The 22,816-nt window shown below is 45.1% G+C and overlaps 1 protein-coding gene across 1 annotated transcript in view; it reads right to left on the reverse strand.

Moving 5' to 3' along the window:
* The window catches only part of LOC126237465 (dehydrogenase/reductase SDR family member 11-like), a 61,040-nt gene extending 39,913 nt beyond the window's left edge, over positions 1-21,127 (reverse strand). Inside the window, exons 1-2 of the mRNA XM_049947604.1 lie at positions 21,010-21,127; positions 4,941-5,103 (exon numbers count right to left, since the gene is read on the reverse strand). Of these exons, the coding sequence (XP_049803561.1) occupies positions 4,941-5,103; positions 21,010-21,114 (268 nt within the window). The 5' untranslated portion in view covers positions 21,115-21,127. The remainder of the gene's footprint in view (positions 1-4,940; positions 5,104-21,009) is intronic.
* Positions 21,128-22,816: the final 1,689 nt, after the last annotated feature.

Consider the following 22,816-nt stretch of genomic DNA (forward strand, 5'->3'; position numbering starts at 1 on the left):
AATGAAATTACCCGAAACCTTTGACAACGTGTCTGGCGGAATGGCTTCACATGCAGATGAGATGTACTGCTTCAGCTGTTCAATTGTTTCTGGATTCTGGCGGTACACCTTGTCTTTCAAGTGTCCCCACAGAAAGAAGTCACAGGGGTTCATGTCTGGCGAATAGGGAGGCCAATCCACGCCACCTCCTGTATCTTTCGGATAGCCCAAAGCAATCACACGATCATCGAAATATTCATTCAGGAAATTAAAGACGTCGGCCGTGCGATGTGGCCGAGCACCATCTTGCATAAACCACGAGGTGTTCGCAGTGTCGTCTAAGGCAGTTTGTACCGCCACAAATTCACGAAGAATGTCCAGATAGCGTGATGCAGTAATCGTTTCGGATCTGAGAAATGGGCCAATGATTCCTTTGGAAGAAATGGCGGCCCAGACCAGTACTTTTTGAGGATGCAGGGACGATGGGACTGCAACATGGGGCTTTTCGGTTCCCCATATGCGCCAGTTCTGTTTATTGACGAAGCCGTCCAGGTAAAAATAAGCTTCGTCAGTAAACCAAATGCTGCCCACATGCATATCGCCGTCATCAATCCTGTGCACTATATCGTTAGCGAATGTCTCTCGTGCAGCAATGGTAGTGGCGCTGGGGGGTTGCCGCGTTTGAATTTTGTATGGATAGAGGTGTAAACTCTGGCGCATGAGACGATACGTGGACGTTGGCGTCATTTCGACCGCAGCTGCAACACGGCGAACGGAAACCCGAGGCCGCTGTTGGATCACCTGCTGCACTAGCTGCGCGTTGCCCTCTGTGGTTGCCGTACGCGGTCGCTCTACCTTTCCAGCACGTTCATCCGTCACGTTCCCAGTCCGTTGAAATTTTTCAAACAGATCCTTTATTGTATCGCTTTTCGGTCCTTTGGTTACATTAAACCTCCGTTGAAAACTTCGTCTTGTTGCAACAACACTGTGTTCTAGGCGGTGGAATTCCAACACCAGAAAAATCCTCTGTTCTAAGGAATAAATCATGTTGTCTACAGCACACTTGCACGTTGTGAACAGCACACGCTTACAGCAGAAAGACGACGTACAGAATGGCGCACCCACAGACTGCGTTGTCTTCTATATCTTTCACATCACTTGCAGCGCCATCTGTTGTTGAAAATTGTAAGTACTGTAATTTCGAAAGTTTGTCCGCCTGAAAATGTACTGTTGTCCCAAGCATATTGCAACAAACGGTGTATTTCTATCGCTGCTCGTTTAGTTTTTATTGCCGTTTCAAATATACCGGTCATTTTTGAAACACCCTGTACCTGGCGTTTACGTAGGTTTCAGCGTGGGTAACCACGCCTTCTTCAGAACAAATACAAAACAGCTTGCCTAAATAGGCATAGTCAAATGCTAAAATCAGCACTTACAGCGGGAAGACCCCATAAAAAATTATTACAAATACACGGTACATATGTACCAAATCAATAATACTACTTATCCCAACCCCGTGTATGCTGCCTCGCGCCTGCCAACGTACGATGGTCACATGCTATGACCAAAGTAACCCAGTGTTAGGAAATTGCTGTAAATAGTGAAGGAGAATATATCATTATAGACTAAAGTCATATGCTGTGACCATCGTACGTTGGCTGTGGCGAGGCAGCATACACAGGGTTGGGATAAGTAATATTATTGACTTGGTACATATGTACCGTGTATTCGTAATAATTTTTTATGGGGTCTTACCGCTGTAGGTGTTGATTTTAGCCTTTGACTATGCCTATTTAGGCAAGCTGTTTTATATTTGTTCTGAAGAAGGCGTGGTTACCCATTCTGAAACCTAGGTAAACACCAGGTAGTTTGTACAATCGAGGCGGATTTTTCATAATTATTATATGTGCTGTGTTTATTAAACTTATGGTAAAACGTTACGATGTGTCAACCTAATACTTCCCATTGTTTTACAAAACCGTGGTTGAAACTTCCTGGCAGATTAAAACTGTGTGCCCGACCGAGACTCGAACTCCGGACCTTTGCCTTTCGCGGGCAAGCGCTCTACCATCTGAGCTACCGAAGCACGACTCACACCCGGTCTCACAGCTTTACTTCTGCCAGTATCTCGTCTCCTACCTTCCAAACTTTACAGAAGCTCTCCTGCGAACCTTGCAGGACTAGCACTCCTGAAAGAAAGGATATTGCGGAGACATGGCTTAGCCACAGCCTGGGGGACGTTTCCAGAATGAGATTTTCACTCTGCAGCGGAGTGTGCGCTGATATGAAACTTCCTGGCAGATTAAAACTGTGTGCCCGACCGAGACTCGAACTCGGGACCTTTGCCCTTTGCGGGCAAGCGCTCTACCATCTGAGCTACCGAAGCACGACTCACGCCCGGTCTCACAGCTTTACTTCTGCCAGTATCTCGTCTCCTACCTTCCAAACTTTACAGAAGCTCTCCTGCGAACCTTGCAGGACTAGCACTCCTGAAAGAAAGGATATTGCGGAGACATGGCTTAGCCACAGCCTTGGGGATGTTTCCAGAATGAGATTTTCACTCTGCAGCGGAGTGTGCGCTGATATGAAACTTCCTGGCAGATTAAAACTGTGTGCCCGACCGAGACTCGAACTCGGGACCTTTGCCTTTCGCGGGCTAGCGCTCTACCATCTGAGCTACCGAAGCACGACTCACGCCCGGTCTTACAGCTTCACTTCTGCCAGTATCTCGTCTCCTACCTTCCAAACTTTACAGAAGCTCTCCTGCGAACCTTGCAGGACTAGCACTCCTGAAAGAAAGGATATTGCGGAGACATGGCTTAGCCACATCCTGGGGGATGTTTCCAGAATGAGATTTTCACTCTGCAGCGGAGTGTGCGCTGATATGAAACTTCCTGGCAGATTAAAACTGTGTGCCCGACCGAGACTCGAACTCGGGACCTTTGCCTTTGCCTTTGCCGGCCGTGAGTCGTGCTTCGGTAGCTCAGATGGTAGAGCGCTTGCCCGCGAAAGGCAAAGGTCCCGAGTTCGAGTCTCGGTCGGGCACACAGTTTTAATCTGCCAGGAAGTTTCATATCAGCGCACACTCCGCTGCAGAGTGAAAATCTCATTCTGAAAACCGTGGTTCTTAAACCGATATCACTCTTTTATGAGTCAGTGCCACAGTCTAACTTTGGTAAGACACTATCCTTTTGCGTGAGAACGTTTATAAATACGGAATTTAAATTTTGTGCTTTCTGTGTGCTGTCTTCTGTTTCAAAGAAGACGGATCCACGAGAGACCGTTCATTGACTTCACTTATGACCGGAATTCCCTACGACTTTCTGATAAATCTTCAGATGGAATGGCTGATGGAGGCAATGGGACTGTTTATAGTTATCTGTAACGCCAGAATGTACAGTTTATGGTCGGATGTCACATACTGCAGATTAGGGGCGTACCAAAGTTTGCATGGAGATAACTCCTTTTGTATCAGTAACATCGAATCTCCCAACTTTCTTCTCCGCTCGCTTCTAATACATTGAAGCGCCAAAGAAACTGGTATTCACGAGCAGAGATATGTAAACAGGCAGAATACGGCGCTGCGGTCGGCAACGACTATGCAAGACAAGTGTCTGCCCCAGTTATTAGATCGTTTTCTGCTGTTGCAATGGCAGTTTAGGAAGATTTAAGCGAGTTTGAACTTCCAGTACGGCCATTTCACGAGTGTACCGTGAATATCAGGAATTCGGTGAAACATCAAATCTGCGACATCGCTGCGGCCGTAAAAAGACCCTGCAAGAACAGGACCAACGACGACTGAAGAGAATCGTTCAACGTGACAGAAATGGAACCCTTCCACAAACTGTTGCGGATTTCAATGCTGGGCCATCAACAAGTGTCACCATGCGAACCATTCAACCAACATCATTGACATGGGGTTTCCGAGCCGAGGGCCCACTTGTTTATTCTTGATGACTGCACAACACAAAGCTTTACGCCTCGCATGGACCCGTCAACACCGATATTAGACTGCTGACGACCGGAAACATGTTTCCTGGTCGGACGAGCCTCGTTTCAAATTGTATCGAGCGGATGGACGCGTACGGATATAGAGGCAACCTCTTGAATCTACGGACCCTGCGTGTCAGCAGGGGACTGTTCAAGCTGGTGAAGGCTCTTTAATGGCGTGGGGAGTGTGCAGTTAGAGTGGTATGGGGCCTCTGATAGTCTAGATACGACTCTGACAGGTGACACGTACGTAAGCATCCTGTCTGATCACCTGCATCCATTCACGTCCATCGTGCATTCCGATGGACTTGGGGAATTACAGAAGGACAATGCGACATCCCACATGTCCAGAATTGCTACAGAGTAGCTCGAGGAACACTCTTCTGAGTTTAAACACTTCCCCTGGTCACCAAACTCCCCAGACATGAACATTATTGAGCGTATCTGGGATGCCTAGAAATGTGCTGTTCAGAAGGGATCTCCACCCTCTCCTACTCTTACGGATTGATGGACTGCCCTGCAGGGTTCATGGCGTCAATTCCCTCCATCAACACTTATGGCATTAATCGAGTCCGTGCCACGTCGTGTTACGTCACTTCTGCGTGCTTGAGGGGGCCCTAATCGATTTTAGGCAGGTGTACCAGTTTCTTTGGCTCTTCAGTGTAACTCTTGCAGAGAAAGATGCTTATCATACTGGTAACTCAAGCGAAGATTTCATCAGACTAAAACGTATTGTGAGCTCAGCTATTCCGACTTACTTGTTGGTTTTAACAATCTCATTTTTAACAACGTTCCTGTTATTGAGTTCTTACTTCTTATACTCACACATGTTTCAGCATGATATAACCTTAACGTTCTACGATTTCTACATCAATATCAAACAACTTTTTAGTTGTTAAGTTATCCAAAACACAGATTGATTTGTACTCTGTATCTACTTCGTACACTAACAGAGAATATTCGTCACTCACAGATCAAGCTGCAATTGCGACACAATCCCGCGCAGTTGACGAGAATGTCGACGCCTCCCAAGGTATCAGCAATCCATTTGAACACAGCAAGTATGCTTTCCTCGTCACTGACATCTCCGTATAATGGATGCAACTGCCCGGTGAAATCATTCAGTTGCCATTCCTAGGGAAAGAAAAACATAATTGCTGTTACTATTACAAAATGTTATACTTAATAAAGGGTTCAAAATTGTGAAACTGAGCACATGCAATATTACAACGAAAATACGTTCGTAGACGCAGTTTACATCTCGATTACAGCATGGCAGAGCAGTGGTTAGGACATGCATCCTGGCAGACAGCAGTTCAAATATTCATATGGCCAACCAGATTTAGGTTTTCTGCGGATTTCCTACCAATCTGATGAGGAGCTGTTCGGGGAGGGGGTATTTGTTGAGAAACACGTCTGTCAAGAATCCTAGGCATGCTCTATAGTCTATAGGTTTAGGTCCATGGAGCACGCATGCCATTCCTCACGTTCAATCTTCACTTACCAGTGTGTTCCACATCTTAGCGGTCCTTCGTAGGCAGGCATTGTCTCCACAAATAGAAAACTCTGACCTAGCGCACCCATAAACAGACGGACAGAATCCAGAATAACCTCCCTGTAATATCGCTGTGCTGTAACGGTACCTCACCCAAAGACAAGCAGTGGTATTTGGCCATTTGTGCCTAGTGCCTGGTCACACCATAACGCCTAGGCCATAGCAATGGCGTTCATGAACATTCTGTGGTATGAAGCGTGCTCCCCTCTCTCTCCACGCTAACTGGTGATCAGAATCACTTGCCACAGTGAAGCGCGGTTCGTCAGAAGAACATCACACTGGATCACTTTTGCTGACCCCAACCAGCATGTTCCGTACACCAACGAACTCTTTCTCGCCACCACTGATGACGGTTGCAAGGTCTGCAGTGATATGCCTAGGAGGGGGTGGCCCATCTACGACCGACGGCATCATTTCGCATAGCATTTCCATTTTCAGCGACTTTTTCTAATCGTGAGATGACACTTTTGGACACATCCATTACTGTGGCTGTAGTAGTAACTCACCAGACTGCTCGTCCACGATCGAAAACACTCAAATGATGTCTTGCACACATGATGCCGTACCAAACGGAATGTCGCACTAACAGGTTTCACAAAAAACTTAGACAAACATCCTACGTCATGAAATGTCGAATACATACAGGGCATTCGCGCACAGGCTTCGCTGCTTTCAACGTGTCCCGTCCTCTACATTTCCTTTTACTATCATTGGTCGGGAGTTCCATAGCACTTGCCAGTTGTTCCGTAGCAGTTGGCAGTTGTTCCATAGCAAGTGTTAGTTGTTCCTTAGCAACTGTCAAGCAATCTACGTAGTTACCTTTCAAATTTAAATTTTTGTCGTAGTGCTCCACAAGCCTTGCACATACTCAGCTCTGCCACGTACTTATGCTAGTCATTACCACTCTCTTTCAGAGTGTTGTCGTTCCCATAGTGCTTTCCGCCAAAAAAAATCCTTTAATTTTGAGGAAAGATGGACAGAAGTAGGATAAACTTTCCACTTAAACCGCCAAAGCAGATTATTTGCCAACGCGACAGAATGCCGGCTAGTAATATGTGACGATTCCGGGTGGGAAGGAGCGCCTGGTCCCCGGCACGAATCCGCCCAGCGGATTTGTATCGAGGTCTGGTGAACCGGCCGGTCTGTGGATGGTTTTTAGGCGGTTTTCCATCTGCCTCGGCGAATGCGGGCTGGTTCCCCTTATAACGCCTCAGTTACACTATTGCTGCCCAAACAAGTTCGCCACGTACGCGTACACCACCATTACTCTACCACGCAAACATGGGGAGTTACACTCGTCTGGTGTGAGACGTTCCCTGGGGGGTCCACCGGGGGCCGAACCGCACAGTAACCCTGGGTTCGGTGTGGGGCGGCGGAGGGTTGAAGTGGGCTGCGGTAGTCGTGGTGGGGTTGTGGACCACTGCGGCTGCGGTGGGGACGGAGCCTCTCCGTCGTTTCTAGGTCCCCGGTTAACATACTATACAATACAATATGTGATGAAGTACAAATTCCGCTTGACAACAATCCACGCCGTTTCTTTCGAACGGAGCGGCGCAGTCGTTATTGTCTCTCTTCCGGGCATAAAGCCAATGAGCAGAAGGCCCTTTCGATCCCAAAACACTCTGACCATAACCTGTTTCATGTTCAGAATTTGCTTGGCTTTTTCTTCTTTTGTTGGGGATAGTCAATGGCGCTAATCGGTTGATTGGCGCACAGTTTCTGGACTTTCATGCGAAACCTAGATCTCGTCAACAATATGACTCAAAACTTCCTAGCCATCCTTGTTGTACAGAGTGAGAAAGCCAACTGCAACTCCAACTGTTGTGACGTTCATTTGTCAAAAGGAAACCACTTGTCACACTTCTACAAATTTCATAAAGAACTGGTCGTGAAATTTCAGGAACGTACAAGCTCAATCCATCAGTCAGTGAAACGTCTATGGTGATGAATTTTTTCCTTTCTACATTTGAGTTCATCACTCGCAACTGAGAGTCGGCCTGATCCTTCCACATCATGAGTAGTCGTTCGTCCTCCATTAAACATGAGACAACATTTTCGAACTGAGGCTTCTTTCATCGTGTTTCTATAAGCTTCTGTTACCTGTCTATGAATTTCGATATGGTGGACTTCTTTTTGCATTCAGAAACTGTATTTCTCCACTGAACCTCACACTGTGCCGGATTGTACATTTGGTAACAAATGTTAAGAACGTTCAAATAAACAGCGAACGACCGTTCCTGGCACCTGTTAGCGTCATCCTGCCGCCACCGTTGCCATGATCTAATACACGACAGCGGGGGTTGCTTTTAGAATGACCCTCTTTGTTTCGGAATTTTCACTTCTCGAAAAATGCTGGGCTTTGGATCACCCTCAAATTTCGTTAAAGAATATGGGACTTCACACTTGTAAATTTATTTTACCAACACTTCAGTGACAACTGCCACATTTACGAACAATGAGGAGGACTGTGGACTGCATATAGCAAATATATGTAATTACAGTCTAGCTAAGTTGCAAGGCACATTTCAACAGTAACACTCACTGAACGGTACCGTATGTAAAACCTTTCAAAAGACAGAACGCTTCTGTACACTGAAATATCCAGCAAACCGATGCAGACAACCAACAATGAAAGAGAAATTTAAAAAAAAAAAGTTTGAGGAAGATATTACTCGGATAAAGCTAGCCCAAGATAACTGGGACTGTTTACACAAGACATGTTTACAAATGGTTGTTCAAATGGCTCTGAGCACTAAGGGACTTAACTAGACATGTTTACACTCAGAGCTTTGGAAGTGTTGGTGCTATTGTTTCATAAGGATGGCCTCCACAGCTGCCCTCTGGGCTGTTGGCAACTGCACTTGGAGTCTCGATACTGATAACACTTTGTCATGTAGCGTGGTATCGCAGCTCTGAGTGCAACCAGTGCCCGAAGTATACAATGTGTTCACGAAGTCCCGCAATCATTTCAAAACCTTATAACGTAAAGACTATTAGCGATAGAGAGACACGGTCTCTTGTAAAACGTTTGGCAGCTCTCAAAGAATCTTCTGTTATGCAAGAATTTTAGTGTGTGCCCCACTCGCCTCTCGTAGAACATCTAGACGATATTCGATTTCTGCCCGTTAACGAGTCAGCACTACAGCATCAACTGTTCTGGTTGCTTCGACGATTCGTGCACGAAGGGTAGCAATGTCACTGACTAGTGCTGTGTAAACGTTATCGTTGAAGTAACCCTACAAAATGAAGTCTAGTGGCGTGACATCGGGCAGGCGTGAGGTCGTGCTATGGCACCTTCAAAACCTATCACCTTTTAAGGAAATGTTGCATTCAGTACATCCCACGCCATCAGCTTCCAATGTGCGGACGCACATGCTTCGTCCCATGCTTCGGTGGGGGTAAGCGCATAGTTTTCCAACCTTCGTTACCTGTGTTTTACGTTCTGTTTTATCTTCCTGTTCTGGGTATTTTCTTGACACCCGTCTCAATCTAGTTTTGAGCGGGCGCTGAAGACCTTGCCGTCGTGCGCCCATACAAACCTCCATCCATCCATCCTTTCATGCTAAGATGACGGACGGCTACAGCTCTCTGATCTCTGGTAGGACGAACTGTTCGAGCATGTCCCCGTTATTGTTTTTTCTGGGAAGAGAACTGGAACTATCGCCCTAGAGTGCATCATGAAACGCCAAGCGTTAAAATTCGGGGTATCACGGTTGTGTTTATTTGCCTTGTGTGGGTTTTCAGATCCCCAAATGCTAACGCTGTGACGGATCACGTGTCCAAAAATGTGTAACGTTACTTTATCTGAAATCGGGCACTTTATCGGGTAGCCAGTACGTATGGAGTCCATTAAGGAACAGGCAAATGCATACCGCAGAGGCGATCGTTTGCCTGCAATGCTTGTAGCATTTTTGTACACAGAGATGGTGTACCCGATTATTCGCTTATGTAACACTTTATGGACAGTTGATCTTCCTTCATGCAGTTGGCATGATGTACGACGAACGGACTTCTGTAGGCTGCGATGAAACACGGATTTTTCTCTCTCAAGAAGTCCTTGCCAGGGGAAAAATCTTTGACACTGCCTGTCGCTTTAAATGTTTTGAACCATCTTATTGTGACTGGTTCTTGCCTCTTGAGCCGTATCATACTTTGTCGTTAATGCCGCACTATTGTTGGATTCTGCATGCCAGGTGACGAATTGCGCCATCTTCTGGTCTATTGCCATTTTGATTGATCTGAAACAAAATCTGCAACAAAGGACAAAGAAAAAAAGCTTTGCGAGCTACCAAACAAGTGTTTTTTTTTGTTTTTGTTTTTTTGTTTTTTTGCTTCAGAGCTGATACCGACGTTATAGGGGGGCACCTCTGGCCGCAAAGGGGAAAGGGGGCGGGGGGGCAACGAACGCTTCTCAAACATAAGTTCAGTTTTCATGAAACCATGGTTACTGATACAAGCTTACCAACTGCACATTGTATCACACAAAATATAAGTGAAAAAAAGTACTGGAACCACAAGGATTTTGCTGAAGAGTTACATCGTGACCAGTTTCTCGTATATAAGAGGGTACATCTACATCTACATAGACACTCCACAAGCCACCGTATGCTGCGTGGCGGAGGGTATCCTGTACTACTACTTGTCATTTCCTTTCTTGTTCCACTCCCAAACAGAGCGAGGGAAAAACGACTCTCTATATACCTCCGTATGGGCGCTAATTTCTCGTATCTTATCTTCGCGGCCCTTACACGCACTGTATGTTGGCAGCTGTAGAATCGTTCAGCAGTCAGCTTCAATTGCCGGTTCTCTAAATTTTCTCAGTAGTGTTTCTCGAAACACGTCGCCTTCCCTCCAGGGATTCCCATTTGAGTTCCCGAAGCATCTCCATAAGACTCGCGTGTTGTTCGAATCTACCAGTAACAAATCTAGCAGCCCTCCTCTGAATTGCTTCAATGTCTTCCTACAATCCTACCTGTTAAGAATCCAAAACACTAGAGCAGTTCTCTAGAACAGGTCGCATCAGCGTCCTATATGCGGTATCCTTTACAGGTAAACAATTCTTTCCTAAAATTCTCCCAGTAAACCGAAGTCGACCATTCGCCTTCCCTACCACGGTTCTCCCATGCTTGTTCCACCTCACATCGCTTTGCAACGTTACACCCAGATCTTTAAACGACTTGACTGTGTCAAGCAGGACAGTATTACTGTATCCGAACATTACAGGTTTGATCTTCCAAGTCATCCGAATTAACTTACATTTTTCCATATTTACAGCTAGCTGACATTCATCACACCAACTGGAAATTTTGTCTAAGTCGTCTTGTATTTTCCTACAGTCAGGCAACTTTGACATCTTACCATAAAGCACAGCATCATCAGCAAACAACCGCAGATTGCTTCACACCCTGTCCACCAAACCATTTATGTATACAGAGAACAACTTCTCTCCTGTCACACTTCCCTGGGACACTCCTGACGATACCCTTCTCTCTGATAAATCCTGGTCGTCGAGGACAACATACTGGGTTCTGTTATTTACGAAGTCTTCGAGCCACTCACTGTGCCAGAGCCATCGCAACAGGATCCTGTGTACGTCCTTCTGATGTACGTCCACATATTCAGGGTGTCTATACGCCCTGCTGTCTGAACGTACCAAGCGGCTGCAGAGGACCATTTTCAGTCGGACTTCTGTATTACCCCAAATATAACAGAAAAGAGACTGTTTTAAATAACATTACTTTATCAACTCAAAAAGGTCGCAAAGGGGTACAATGGCGGATGATAGCTTTGTATATAAAACGTTTTTGAAATCAGTTTTATTTGCTGTATTATGCGTGTTTTTTGGAAGTAACTAACTCTTACTGGGTGAACGCGTTGTACCCTTTTCCCTACAAGAAGGCGCGGCCTCTTTTGACGATCAGACGCCGGGTCTGCGGCAAAGGTTCACAAATGGAACTATCAAATCGAAACAAACAAGGAACAACATGTGTAGCCATATAATGTCGTTTAAACACTGATATTGTAAAAGAACTATTACTCTCCATACAAGCGAGGTAAAAAGGATAATATAAATGATATCATACACTACTGGCCATTAAAATTGCTACACCAAGAAGAAATGCAGATGATAAACGTGTATTCATTGGACAAATATATTACGCTAGAACTGACATGTGATTACATTTTCACGCAATTTGGGTGCATAGATCCTGAGAAATCAGTACCCAGAACAACCACCTCTGGCCACAATAACAGCCTTGATACGCCTGGGCATTGAGTCAAACAGAGCTTGGATAGCGTGTACAGGTACAGCTGCTCATGTAGCTTCAACACGATACCACAGTTCATCAAGAGTAGTGACTGGCGTATTGTGACGAGCAAGTTGCTCGGCCACCATTGACCAGACGTTTTCAATTGGTGAGAGATCTGGAGAATGTGTTGGCCAGGGCAGCAGTCCAACATTTTCTGTATCCAGAAAGTCTCGTACAGGACCTGCAACATGCGGTCGTGCATTAGCCTGCTGAAATGTAGGGTTTCGCAGGGATCGAATGAAGGGTAGAGCCACGGGTCGTAACACATCTGAAATGTAACGTCCACTGTTTAAAGTGCCGTCAATGCGAACAGGAGGTGACCGAGACGTGTAACCAATGGCACCCCATACCATCACGCCAGGTGACACGCCAGTATGGCGATGACGAATACACGCTTCCAATGTGCGTTCACCGCGATGTCGCCAAACACGGATGCGACCATCATGGTGCTGTAAACAGAACCTGGATTCATTCGAAGAAATGACGTTTTGCCATTCGTGCACCCGGTTCGTCGTTGAGTACACCATCGCAGGCGCTCCTGTCTGTGATGCAGCGTCAAGGGTAACCGCAGCCATGGTCTCGGAGCTGATAGTTCATGCTGCTGCAAACGTCGTCGAACTGTTCGTGCAGATGGTTGTTGTGTTGCAAACGTCCCCATCTGTTGACTTAAGGATCGAGACGTGGCTGCACGATCCGTTACAGCCATGAGGATAAGGTGCCTGTCATCTCGACTGCTAGTGATACGAGGCCATTTGGATCCAGCGCGGCGTTCCGTATTACCCTCCTGAACCAACCTATTCCATATTCAGCGAACAGTCATTGGATCTCGACCCACGGGAGCAGCAGTGTCGCGATACGATAAGCCGCAATCGCGATGGGCTACAGCCCCACCACTTTCCTCATGTCAGCACGTTGTAGGTGTCGCCACCGGCACCAACCTTGTGTGAATGCTCTGAAAAGCTAACCATTTGCATATCACAGCATCTTCTTCCTGTCGGTTAAATTTCGCGTCTGTAGCACGTCATCTTCGTGGTGTAGCAATTTTAATGGCCTGCACAAATGTCATCAACTTCGATCCATGCCAGATCATAAGTTTTCAGATGCTGCACGATCTGGATTTTGCACGGGTACCAGTGTAAAATAGACCGCAAACGTTTCCGTCATGTTGAACATGGGATGGAGAATTCTTGTAGCACCGAACGAGCACTGGCACCGCCGGGGGTACATGCTGCGTGCTCAGTTACAGCAACAACAACCTCATAATAACTTCCTCTTCCACGTGCCACACCAAGCTCACCCATGTAATCGATTTGCCTTGTCATATCTGTGAAGCGTTTAATGACATCAGGGCTCTCCTCAGACCTTTCACTCGGCGATACCTTCTCAGTGCAGCCCTGTAACTGCTGCTTCCACGCAAGGTTGCTAGACATATAAGGTAGGCCATTCCGGCAGTGTAAGCGAACAATTTACCCACAGTACCTTTCGCGCTGTGACGTCACTGGGCAGAGAGCATTGAGTACGGCAGCAGTGTGTTTATTAGTGGCGCGTGTTGCGAGCAGACCGAATTATGAATAGAAATACGAGTAATTGTGCAGTTTCAAATTGTGAAAATTGCGGAACTAAGACTAGTGGTGTAGTGTATCGTCGTTTTCCCAAGAATTCCCTACAAAGGGAATGGATATCTCGGTGCAAGCGAGCTGATGAAATTAATGTTATTAATGCCCATATCTGCTCCATTCATTTCCTTTCTGAGGATTAAGAGCGGGATTTAAAGAACGAACTCCTGGGGTTGCCGCAAAAGAAGAAACTTAAAGCAGATGCAGTTCTATCTCAACATTTACCCAACTGGCACGGAGATTTGCGTACAGCTGAAAACAGCACTGAACCTGACAATGAGGTAAGTGAGGTGTTGTGTTATACTGATCAGTTAGATTAAGGTACTAATTCGTTAAGTTCTATCTTCTTAAATGAGTTATTTTTTAGTAAAAAAGTATCATTTTAGTACTAATTATTAATCGTAAACGAAACAATTAATAGGCCTTTTTGTTCCTGTAGGATGTTCGTGAGCGAGCTCTACGTTATCAGAAGAGAGATGTGCGCAAGAGAGCAATTGATACCTTGCAGTCTGTGTCCCCAAGGAAAAGGAAACTGGACCAAGACACAAATACAGTGCCCATTTGTGAACTCTCTGATTTGAAAGTGAAGGACGAAGAAATAAAAAGACTGAAATCAGAAATAGAAGTTCTTTATAAGAAAAATGCCGTGCTTGAAAGTAGCATTACAAAATTTGAAGCAGCCCTGAAGAAAGCCAATACTATTATACGAGTCTTATTAAGGAAGACAAAATTAAGAGCTACAGTGAAAGAAAATTTCGTAAAGAAAAAAGTAGAAAATATCTTATCCAAGTGTTTCACTCCAGGACAAATTCGCTGTTTGTTGCCAGGCAACAGACGTGTTAAATGGAGTGCTCACTATATTGCCAATGACCTAACTCTAAAAGCTCTTTCTCAAAAAGCTTGTACATATTTGAGGAAACGAAATATTCCTTTGCCATGTCGAGCAACTCTTCAAAAATGGACTACGAATTTTTAGTGTAATCCAGGTATTTCAGAAGAACTTTTGGCAATTTTGAAAGCAAAGAGTCGTACATTTACTCCGCTACAGAAGACAGCTGTGTTGTGTTTCGACGAAATGAACATTGATCGCAGAATATGCTATGATGCTTCGGAAGACAGGATTTTAGGACCTCACACAAATGTTCTAATTACAATGATTCGTGGTTTGTGTTCATCTTGGAAGCAGCCGATTTATTACAATTTTGATGTGACAATGAACTGTGGCCTGCTACTAGACATAATATTAAAAATTGAAAATTCGGGACTACATGTTGTGGCTGTAACGTGTGATATGGGTGCAAAAAACTCTACAGTGTTTAATGAACTTTGTGTGCATATCTCAAAAACCTTTTTCAAAAATCCAGCGCACAATGGGTTTTTTACGATGTGCCACATTTATGGTTCAAATGGCTCTGAGCACTATGGGACTTAACATCTGAGGTCATCAGTCCCCTAGAACTTAGAACTACTTAAACCTAACTAACCTAAGGACATCACACAACACCCAGTCATCACGAGGCAGAGAAAATCCCTGACCCCGCCGGGAATCGAACCCGGGAACCCGGGCGTGGGAAGCGAGAACGCTACCGCACGACCACGAGCTGCGGACTGCCACATTTATTGAAGCTCCTTAGTAACCACTTTTTAGATGAAGGGTTATCTCTTTCTGATGGAACTTTGATAACCAAGAATGTAATTGAGAATTTGTTAGACAGCCAGAAAGGCATTTCAGAAGTCCACATCAGTGTTACAGGACGTGCTTGACAAAATGTTAGGACGGCAGCCCGCTTATTTTCACGTCGCACGGTTAAAACTCTCTTGTATGTTTAGGGAAAAGAACGGGAAAGCATGTTCTTTGATTTAGTAAACGATGTTTTCGACGTTTTAAATTCTAGAACTGCCATTGATGATGTCACACCTTTACGTTGCGGATTTGGTCTGAATTTTAAAGGTCTAGAGAACACTTTATAAAGGTTTCGCGATGTTTGCCTTACATGCGCTGTGGAAACAGGAAGGGTTTGTTGCCATTTCAGTTGGGTTCATAATCTCAATCACATCCCTTCTAATGTTACTCGAAGAGGTAAAGAAAGATAATGTGAAGTTTATCTTAACATCACGTCTAAATCAGGACTGCTTGGAAAATTATTTTTCTAGAATTCGAGGACTTGGTGCGTTCTACAGTAATCCCACGGCTGTAGAGGTCAAACACAGAGTTCTGCTTCTTCATTTAACTGGAAAATCAGACGATTTACCTTTATCAGGCAGTGCAGCAGCTGCTGAATAAAGAGTCACCGCCGTTTCTGCAGTTACTGGTACTGAAGTACACGATGACGACATCTTGAAGTTCATCACAAGTGGACTCTGTATTGAGATAATAGACGAACGACAAGTGAAACGTGCAGATAGTTGTGACATCTTAGGTATTGTTGAAGAGGAAGAAGAATTCCTCAGAACTGTCCACGAAATAGATCAAAATAGTGCTGATATAGAAGATGCTAGTCCTGACTCTGTTCAATACTTGGTGGGCTATCTCGCCTTTAAAAGTCATTCTATCGAAAAAACCTTGGAATCACGCACTGAAATGTGCTCCATTCCTGGAACAAGTTCTCGGTCATGGATTAATACTGTTTCTCGTGGGGGTCTTCCAACACCAACAACAGACTGGGTGAATGCCGTGAAACAGTTCGAAGTTATATTTTCAGGTTTGCACCGACAAACCATTTCGAAATGTAACAAAGTAATTAAAAGTTCAACTTCGAATATCAAAACAAAGTTTCCTCATGTACACGAAAACGTAATTAGTTTGTACGTTAGAATGCGAACTTTTATACGTATCAGGCATTTAAATAAAGAAAGACTAGTAGAAGCAAGAAGGAAGAGTGACACAAGGAAGAATCTCGTGTGGATGGCATCTAAACCGCGTAAGAAATGAAGAACCGCTTATCGTCAGCAACTACAGCCGATCGAAGCACTTGACAATTACGGACTGGTGGTAAGTTTGTTTTACAAATTCTTTATTATCTCCTATGTCTAACTATTTTAGTTACATATTTTTTTAGATTTAGTTTTCAGTATATGTGTATCTATACAGAGTGGTCCATTGATCGTGACCGCGCCAAATATCTCACGAAATAAGCGTCAAACGAAAAAACTACAAAGAACGAAACTTGTCGAGCTTGAAAGGGGAAACCAGATGGCGCTATGGTTGGCCCGCTAGATGGCGCTGCCATAGGTCAAACAGATATCAAATGTGTTTTTTTAAATAGGAACCCCCAATTTTTATTACATATTCGTGTAGTACGTAAAGAAATATGAATGTTTTAGTTGGACCACTTTTTTCGCTTTGTGATAGATGGCGCTGTAATAGTCACAAACATTTTAGACGCACAAACAATTTTAGACGAACAGTTGCTAACAGGTAGGTTTTTTAAATTAAAATACAGAACGTAGGTACGTTTGAACATTTTATTTCGGTTTTTCCAATGTGATACATGTACCTTAGTGAACTTATCATTTCTGAGAACGCATGCTGTTACAGCGTGATTACCTGTAAATACCACATTAATGCAATAATTGCTCCAAATGATGTCCGTCAACCTCAATGCATTTGGCAATACGTGTCACCACATTCCTCTCAACAGCGAGTAGTTCGCCTTCCGTAATGTCTGCGCTTGCACTGACAATGCGCTGAAGCATGTTGTCAGGCGTTGTCGGTGGATCACGACAGCAAATATCCTTCAACTTTCCCCACAGAAAGAAATCCGGGGACGTCAGATCCGGTGAACGTGGGGGCCATGGTATGGTGCCTCGACGACCAATCCACCTGTCATGAAATATACCATACAATACCGCTTCAACCGCATGCGAGCTATGTGCCGGACATCCATCATGTTGGAAGCACATCGCCATTCTGTCATGCAGTGAAACATCTTGTAGTAACATCGGTAGAACATTACGTAGGAAATCAGCATACATTGCACCATTTAGATTGGCACCGATAAAATGGAGGCCAATTATCCTTTCTCCCATAATGCCGCACCATACATTAACCCGCCAAGGTCGCTAATGTTCCTCTTGTCGTAGCCATCGTAGATTTTCCGTTGCCCAATAGTGCATATTATGCCGGTTTACGTTACCGCTGTCGGTGAATGACTCTTAGTCGCTAAACAGAACCGTGCAAAAAATCTGTCATCGTCCCGTAATTTCTCTTGTGCCCAGTGGCAGAACTTTACACGACATTCAAAGTCGTCGCCATGCAATTTCTGTTGCATAGAAATATGGTACGGGTGCAATCGACGTTGATGTAGCATTCTGAACACCGCCGTTTTTGAGATTCCCGATTCTAGCGCAATTTGCCTGCTACTGATGTGCGGATTAGCCGCGACAGCAGCTAAAACACCTACTTGGGCATCATCATTTGTTGCAGGTCGTGGTTGACGTTTCACATGTGGCTGAACACTTCCTGTTTCCTTAAATAACGTAATTATCCGGCGAACGGGTCCGGCACTTGGATGATGTCGTCCAGGATACCGAGCAGCATACATAGCACACGCCCGTTGGACATTTTGATCACAATAGCCAAGCATCAACACAATATCGACCTTTTCCGCAATTGGTAAACGGTCCATTTTAACACGGGTAATGTATCACGAAGCAAATACCGTCCGCACTGGCGGAATGTTACGTGATACCACGTACTTATACGTTACAGCACCATCTATCACAAAGCGAAAAAAGTGGTCCAACTGAAACATTCGTATTTTTTTACGTACTACACGAATATGTAATAGAAAATGGGGGTTGCTATTAAAGAAACGCAGTTGATAACCGTTTGACCTATGGCAGCGCCATCTAGCGGGACAACCATAGCGCCATTTGGTTCTCCCTTCAAGCTGGACGAGTTTCGTTCTTTGTAGTTTTTTCGTTTGATGCTTATTTCGTGAGATATTTGGCCCGGTCAGTACCAGTGGACCACCCTGTATGTGTCTCTAACGTGCCTGAGAGGTTGGTAATTCACTTACAAAACGATAACGTTGCTTTTGTGATGCGCGCCGTCTGACGCAGGCGCGGCTTTCTTGCCGGGTGACATAATGCAGGCGCAGCCAATCACAATACGATTGTCGGAACAGCCCTCGCTGGCTTTCACGTAAAACAGTTTCACTAACAGAGCAGCGACTCTCTTCTCGACAGCCATTGTGTTCACTCTCTCATTCATACTGTTGAATCCTCGTTAGCCGCTGTTATGTCGTCTCGTTGTCTCCGTAGAGCTGTACCATGGGAAGCAAGGAGAGGATGTTGGTTGGTGGCCGGTATCCTCGTTCCATAGCACAAAATGCACACAGTTATTCATAAACAAAGAGCTACTTAACTTCAGCTTTCATGTGATGTGGTTCAAGCTCTCCTGTATAGCCTCACTGCAGTTGACGTACAGAGTCCGCTATGAACACTATTATTTACGCCACGTGCTGCCAATGATTCTAAGCTAGAGGCTGTGACTGCGTTCTCCGTCTACATGACACTCTGGAACTCACTCGGCGTAAAGACTGGAACCAACTCGGCTTAACAGGCTCGAACTAACTGAACTAACTGACTGGCCCTCCGGTCTGCGGTGGCGATCCCAAATACAGGAGGCTGAGAGGGCGTTAGAAGCGCGTTTCCAGCGAGTCTTATCGTTGGCCTCTATAGAAACTCTCGTAACCTCTATGCCGCATGGTGTACTGGCGCCAGCGTACACCAGCACACATACCGTCATACAAACAGTGTACAGCGTCAGATTTGCACCTGGTGGCTAAATTTGAAACTAATTTTTTTCCAGCGTAAATCGGTTCCACATTAATGTATTAGCATATCTACCAAGTTTCACTGCTTTACAATAACTACAGTCCACCCAGGACCTCCTCTAGGTCTACATGGATACTCTGCGAATCACATTTAAGTGCCTGGCAGAGGGTTCATTGAACCACCCTCACAATTCTCTATTATTCCAATCTCGTATAGCGCGGGGAAAGAATGAACACCTATATATTTCTGTACGAACTCTGATTTCCCTTATTTTATCGTGGTGATCGTTCCGCCCTATGTAGGTCGGTGTCAACAAAATATTTTCGCATTCGGAGGAGAAAGTTAGTGATTGGAATTTCGTGAAGTCCAGCCCAAATCCTGTATCATTTCTGTGAGACTCTCCCCCATATTTCGCGATAATACAAAAGGTGCTGCCCTTCTTCCAACTTTTTCGATGTACTCCGTCAGTTCTATCTGGTAAGGATCCCACACCATGCACCAGTATTCTAAAAGAGGACGGACAAGCGTAGTGTAAGCAGTCTGCTTAGTAGGTCTGTTGCATTTTCTAAGTGTCCAGCCAATAAAACGCAGCCTTTGGTTAGCCTTTCCCACAACATTTTCTATGTGTTCTTTCCAATTTAAGTCGTTCGTAATTGTAACACCTATGTATTTAGTTGAATTTACGGCTTTTAGATTAGACTTATTTATCGTGTAACCGAAGTTTAACGAGTTCCTTTTAGCACTCATATGGATGACCTCACACTTTTCGTTATTTAGGGTCAACTGCCACCTTTCGCACCATTCAGGTATATTTTCTATATCGTTTTGCAGTTTGTTTTGATCTTCTGATAACTTTATTAGTCGATAAACTACAGCGTAACTTGCAAACAACGTAAGACGGCTGCTCAGATTGTCTCCCAAATCGTTTATATAGATAAGGAACAGCAGAGGACTATAACACTACCTTGGGGAACGCCTGAGAAATTACTTGTGTTTTACTGGATGTCTTTCCGTCAGTTACTACGAACTGTGACCTCTCTGACAGGAAATCACTAATCCAGTCACATAACTGAAACGATATTCCGTAAGCACGCTATTTCACTACGAGCTGCTTGAGTGGTACAGTGTCAAAAGCCTTCCGGAAATCCAGACATACGGAATCGATCTGAAATCCCTTGTCAATAGCACTCAGCACTTCATGTGAATAAAGAGCTAGTTGTGTTTCACAGGAGTGATGTTTTCTAAACCCATGTTGACTGTGTGTCAATAGACCGTTTCCTTCGAGGTAATTCATAATGTTCGAACACAATATATGTTCTAAAATCCTGCTGCATATCGACGTTAACGATATGGACCCGTAATTTAGAGGATTACTCCTACTACCTTTCTTGAATATTGGTGTGGCCCGTGCAACTTTCCAGTCTTTGGGTACGGATCTTTCGTCGAGCGAACGGTTGTATATGATTGTTAAGTATGGAGCCAATGCATCGGCGTACTCCGAAAGGAACCTAATTGGTATACAGTGTGGACCAGAAGACTTGCTTTTATTAAGTGATCTGAGTTGCTTCACTACTCCGAGGATATTTACTTCTACGTTACTCATGTTGGCAGCTGTTCTCGATTCGAATTCTGGAGTATTTACTACGTCTTCTTTTGTGAAGGCATTTCGGAAGGCTACATTTTAATTATAACGACCTCGTAAGTTTCAGACTACTTGAAAACACTGTTCAGAGTGATTAATTAGCAGTACTCCCGAGTCCGCTATAGACGCACCTACCTTCATCCTGTCGGGTCGCAGGTCGACCCCCACGACGGTGACCCCGCGCCGCAGCAGCGCGCGCGCTACGGCGGCTCCTATGCCGGAGCTGGCCCCCGTCACCATGGCAACGCGTCCGACGTACCTTTCCATCCTGATAACTACTGATCTCTGCCGCCTCTGGTGTGTCCTTCGCGCCGCGAACCTGTGGTACGAGTAAACACGATAACGATAAGAGATTTTTTGCGCTCTCTGTCTTAAGATTGGAATCTGCACGTTGAGCAAACGTGAAAACCCGTTCCCAAACACACTTCGCACGTTTGTTATTATACTGCATGAAACACGTAATTTCGACACCCTAAATTTGTTGCAAACAGGTATACTTATCAATATAATGTTTTCGACAATTACACTACTGACCATTAAAATTGCTACACCAAGAAGAAATGCAGATGATAAACGGGTATTAATTACACAGTTATATTATAATAAAACTGACATGTGATTACATTTTCACGCAATTTGGGTGCATAGATCCAGAGATATCAGTACCCGGAACAACCACCACTGGCCGTAATAACGGCCATGATACGCCTGGGAATTGAGTCACACAGAGCTTGGATGGCGTGTACAGGTACAGCTGCCCATGCAAGCTTCAACATGATACCACAGTTCAAGAGTAGTGACTGGCGTGTTGTGACGAGCCACTTACTCGGCCACCATTGACCAGACGTTTTCAATTTTCTGTATCCGGAAATCCCCCTACAGGACCTGCAACATGCGGTCGTGCATTATTCTGCTGAATTGTAGGGTTTCGCAGGGATCGAATGAAGGGTAGAGCCGCGGGTCGTAACTGAAATGTAACGTCCGCTGTTCAAAGTGCCGTCAGTGCGAACAAGAGGTGACCGAGACGTGTAACCAATGGCACCCCATACCATCACGCCAGGTGATACGCCAGTATGGCGAAGACGAATACACGCTTCCAATGTGCGTTCACCGCGATGTCGACAAACACGGATGCGACCATCATGATGCTGTAAACAGAACCTGGATTCATCCGAAAAAATGACGTTTTGCCATTCGTGCACCCAGGTTCAAAAATGGTTCAAATGGCTCTGAGCACTATGGGACTTAACATCTATGGTCATCAGTCCCCTAGGACTTAGAACTACTTAAACCTAACTAACCTAAGGACAGCACACAACACCCAGCCATCACGAGGCAGAGAAAATCCCTGACCCCGCCGGGAATCGAACCCGGGAACCCGGGCGTGGGAAGCGAGAACGCTACCGCACGACCACGAGATGCGGGCGTGCACCCAGGTTCGTCGTTGAGTACAACATGGCAGGCGCTCCTGTCTGTGATGCAGCGTCAAGGGTAACCGCAGCCATGGTCTCCGAGCTGATAGTCCACACTGCTGCAGACGTCGTCGAACTGTTCGTGCAGATGGTTGTTGTCTTCCAAACGTGGCCATCTGTTGACTCAGGATTCGAGACGTGGCTGCACGATCCGTTACAGCAATGTGGATAAGATGCCTGTCATCTCCCTGCTAGTGATACGAGGCCGTTGGGATCCAGCACGGCGTTCCGTATTATCCTTCTGAACCCACCGAATCCATATTCTGCTAACAGTCATTGGATATCAACCAACGCGAGCAGCAATGTCGCAATACGATAAACCGCAATCGCGATAGGCTACAATCCGACCTACAGCATGTTCTTCCTGTCGGTTAAATTTCGTGTCTGTAGCGCGTCGTCTTCGTGGTGTAGCAATTTTAATCCATTAATGATGAACGTCGCTCTTGACTGTACACGAGTCACAATATTAT

The sequence above is a fragment of the Schistocerca nitens genome, chromosome 2 (assembly GCF_023898315.1).
Source record: "Schistocerca nitens isolate TAMUIC-IGC-003100 chromosome 2, iqSchNite1.1, whole genome shotgun sequence".
NCBI lineage: Eukaryota > Metazoa > Arthropoda > Insecta > Orthoptera > Acrididae > Schistocerca > Schistocerca nitens.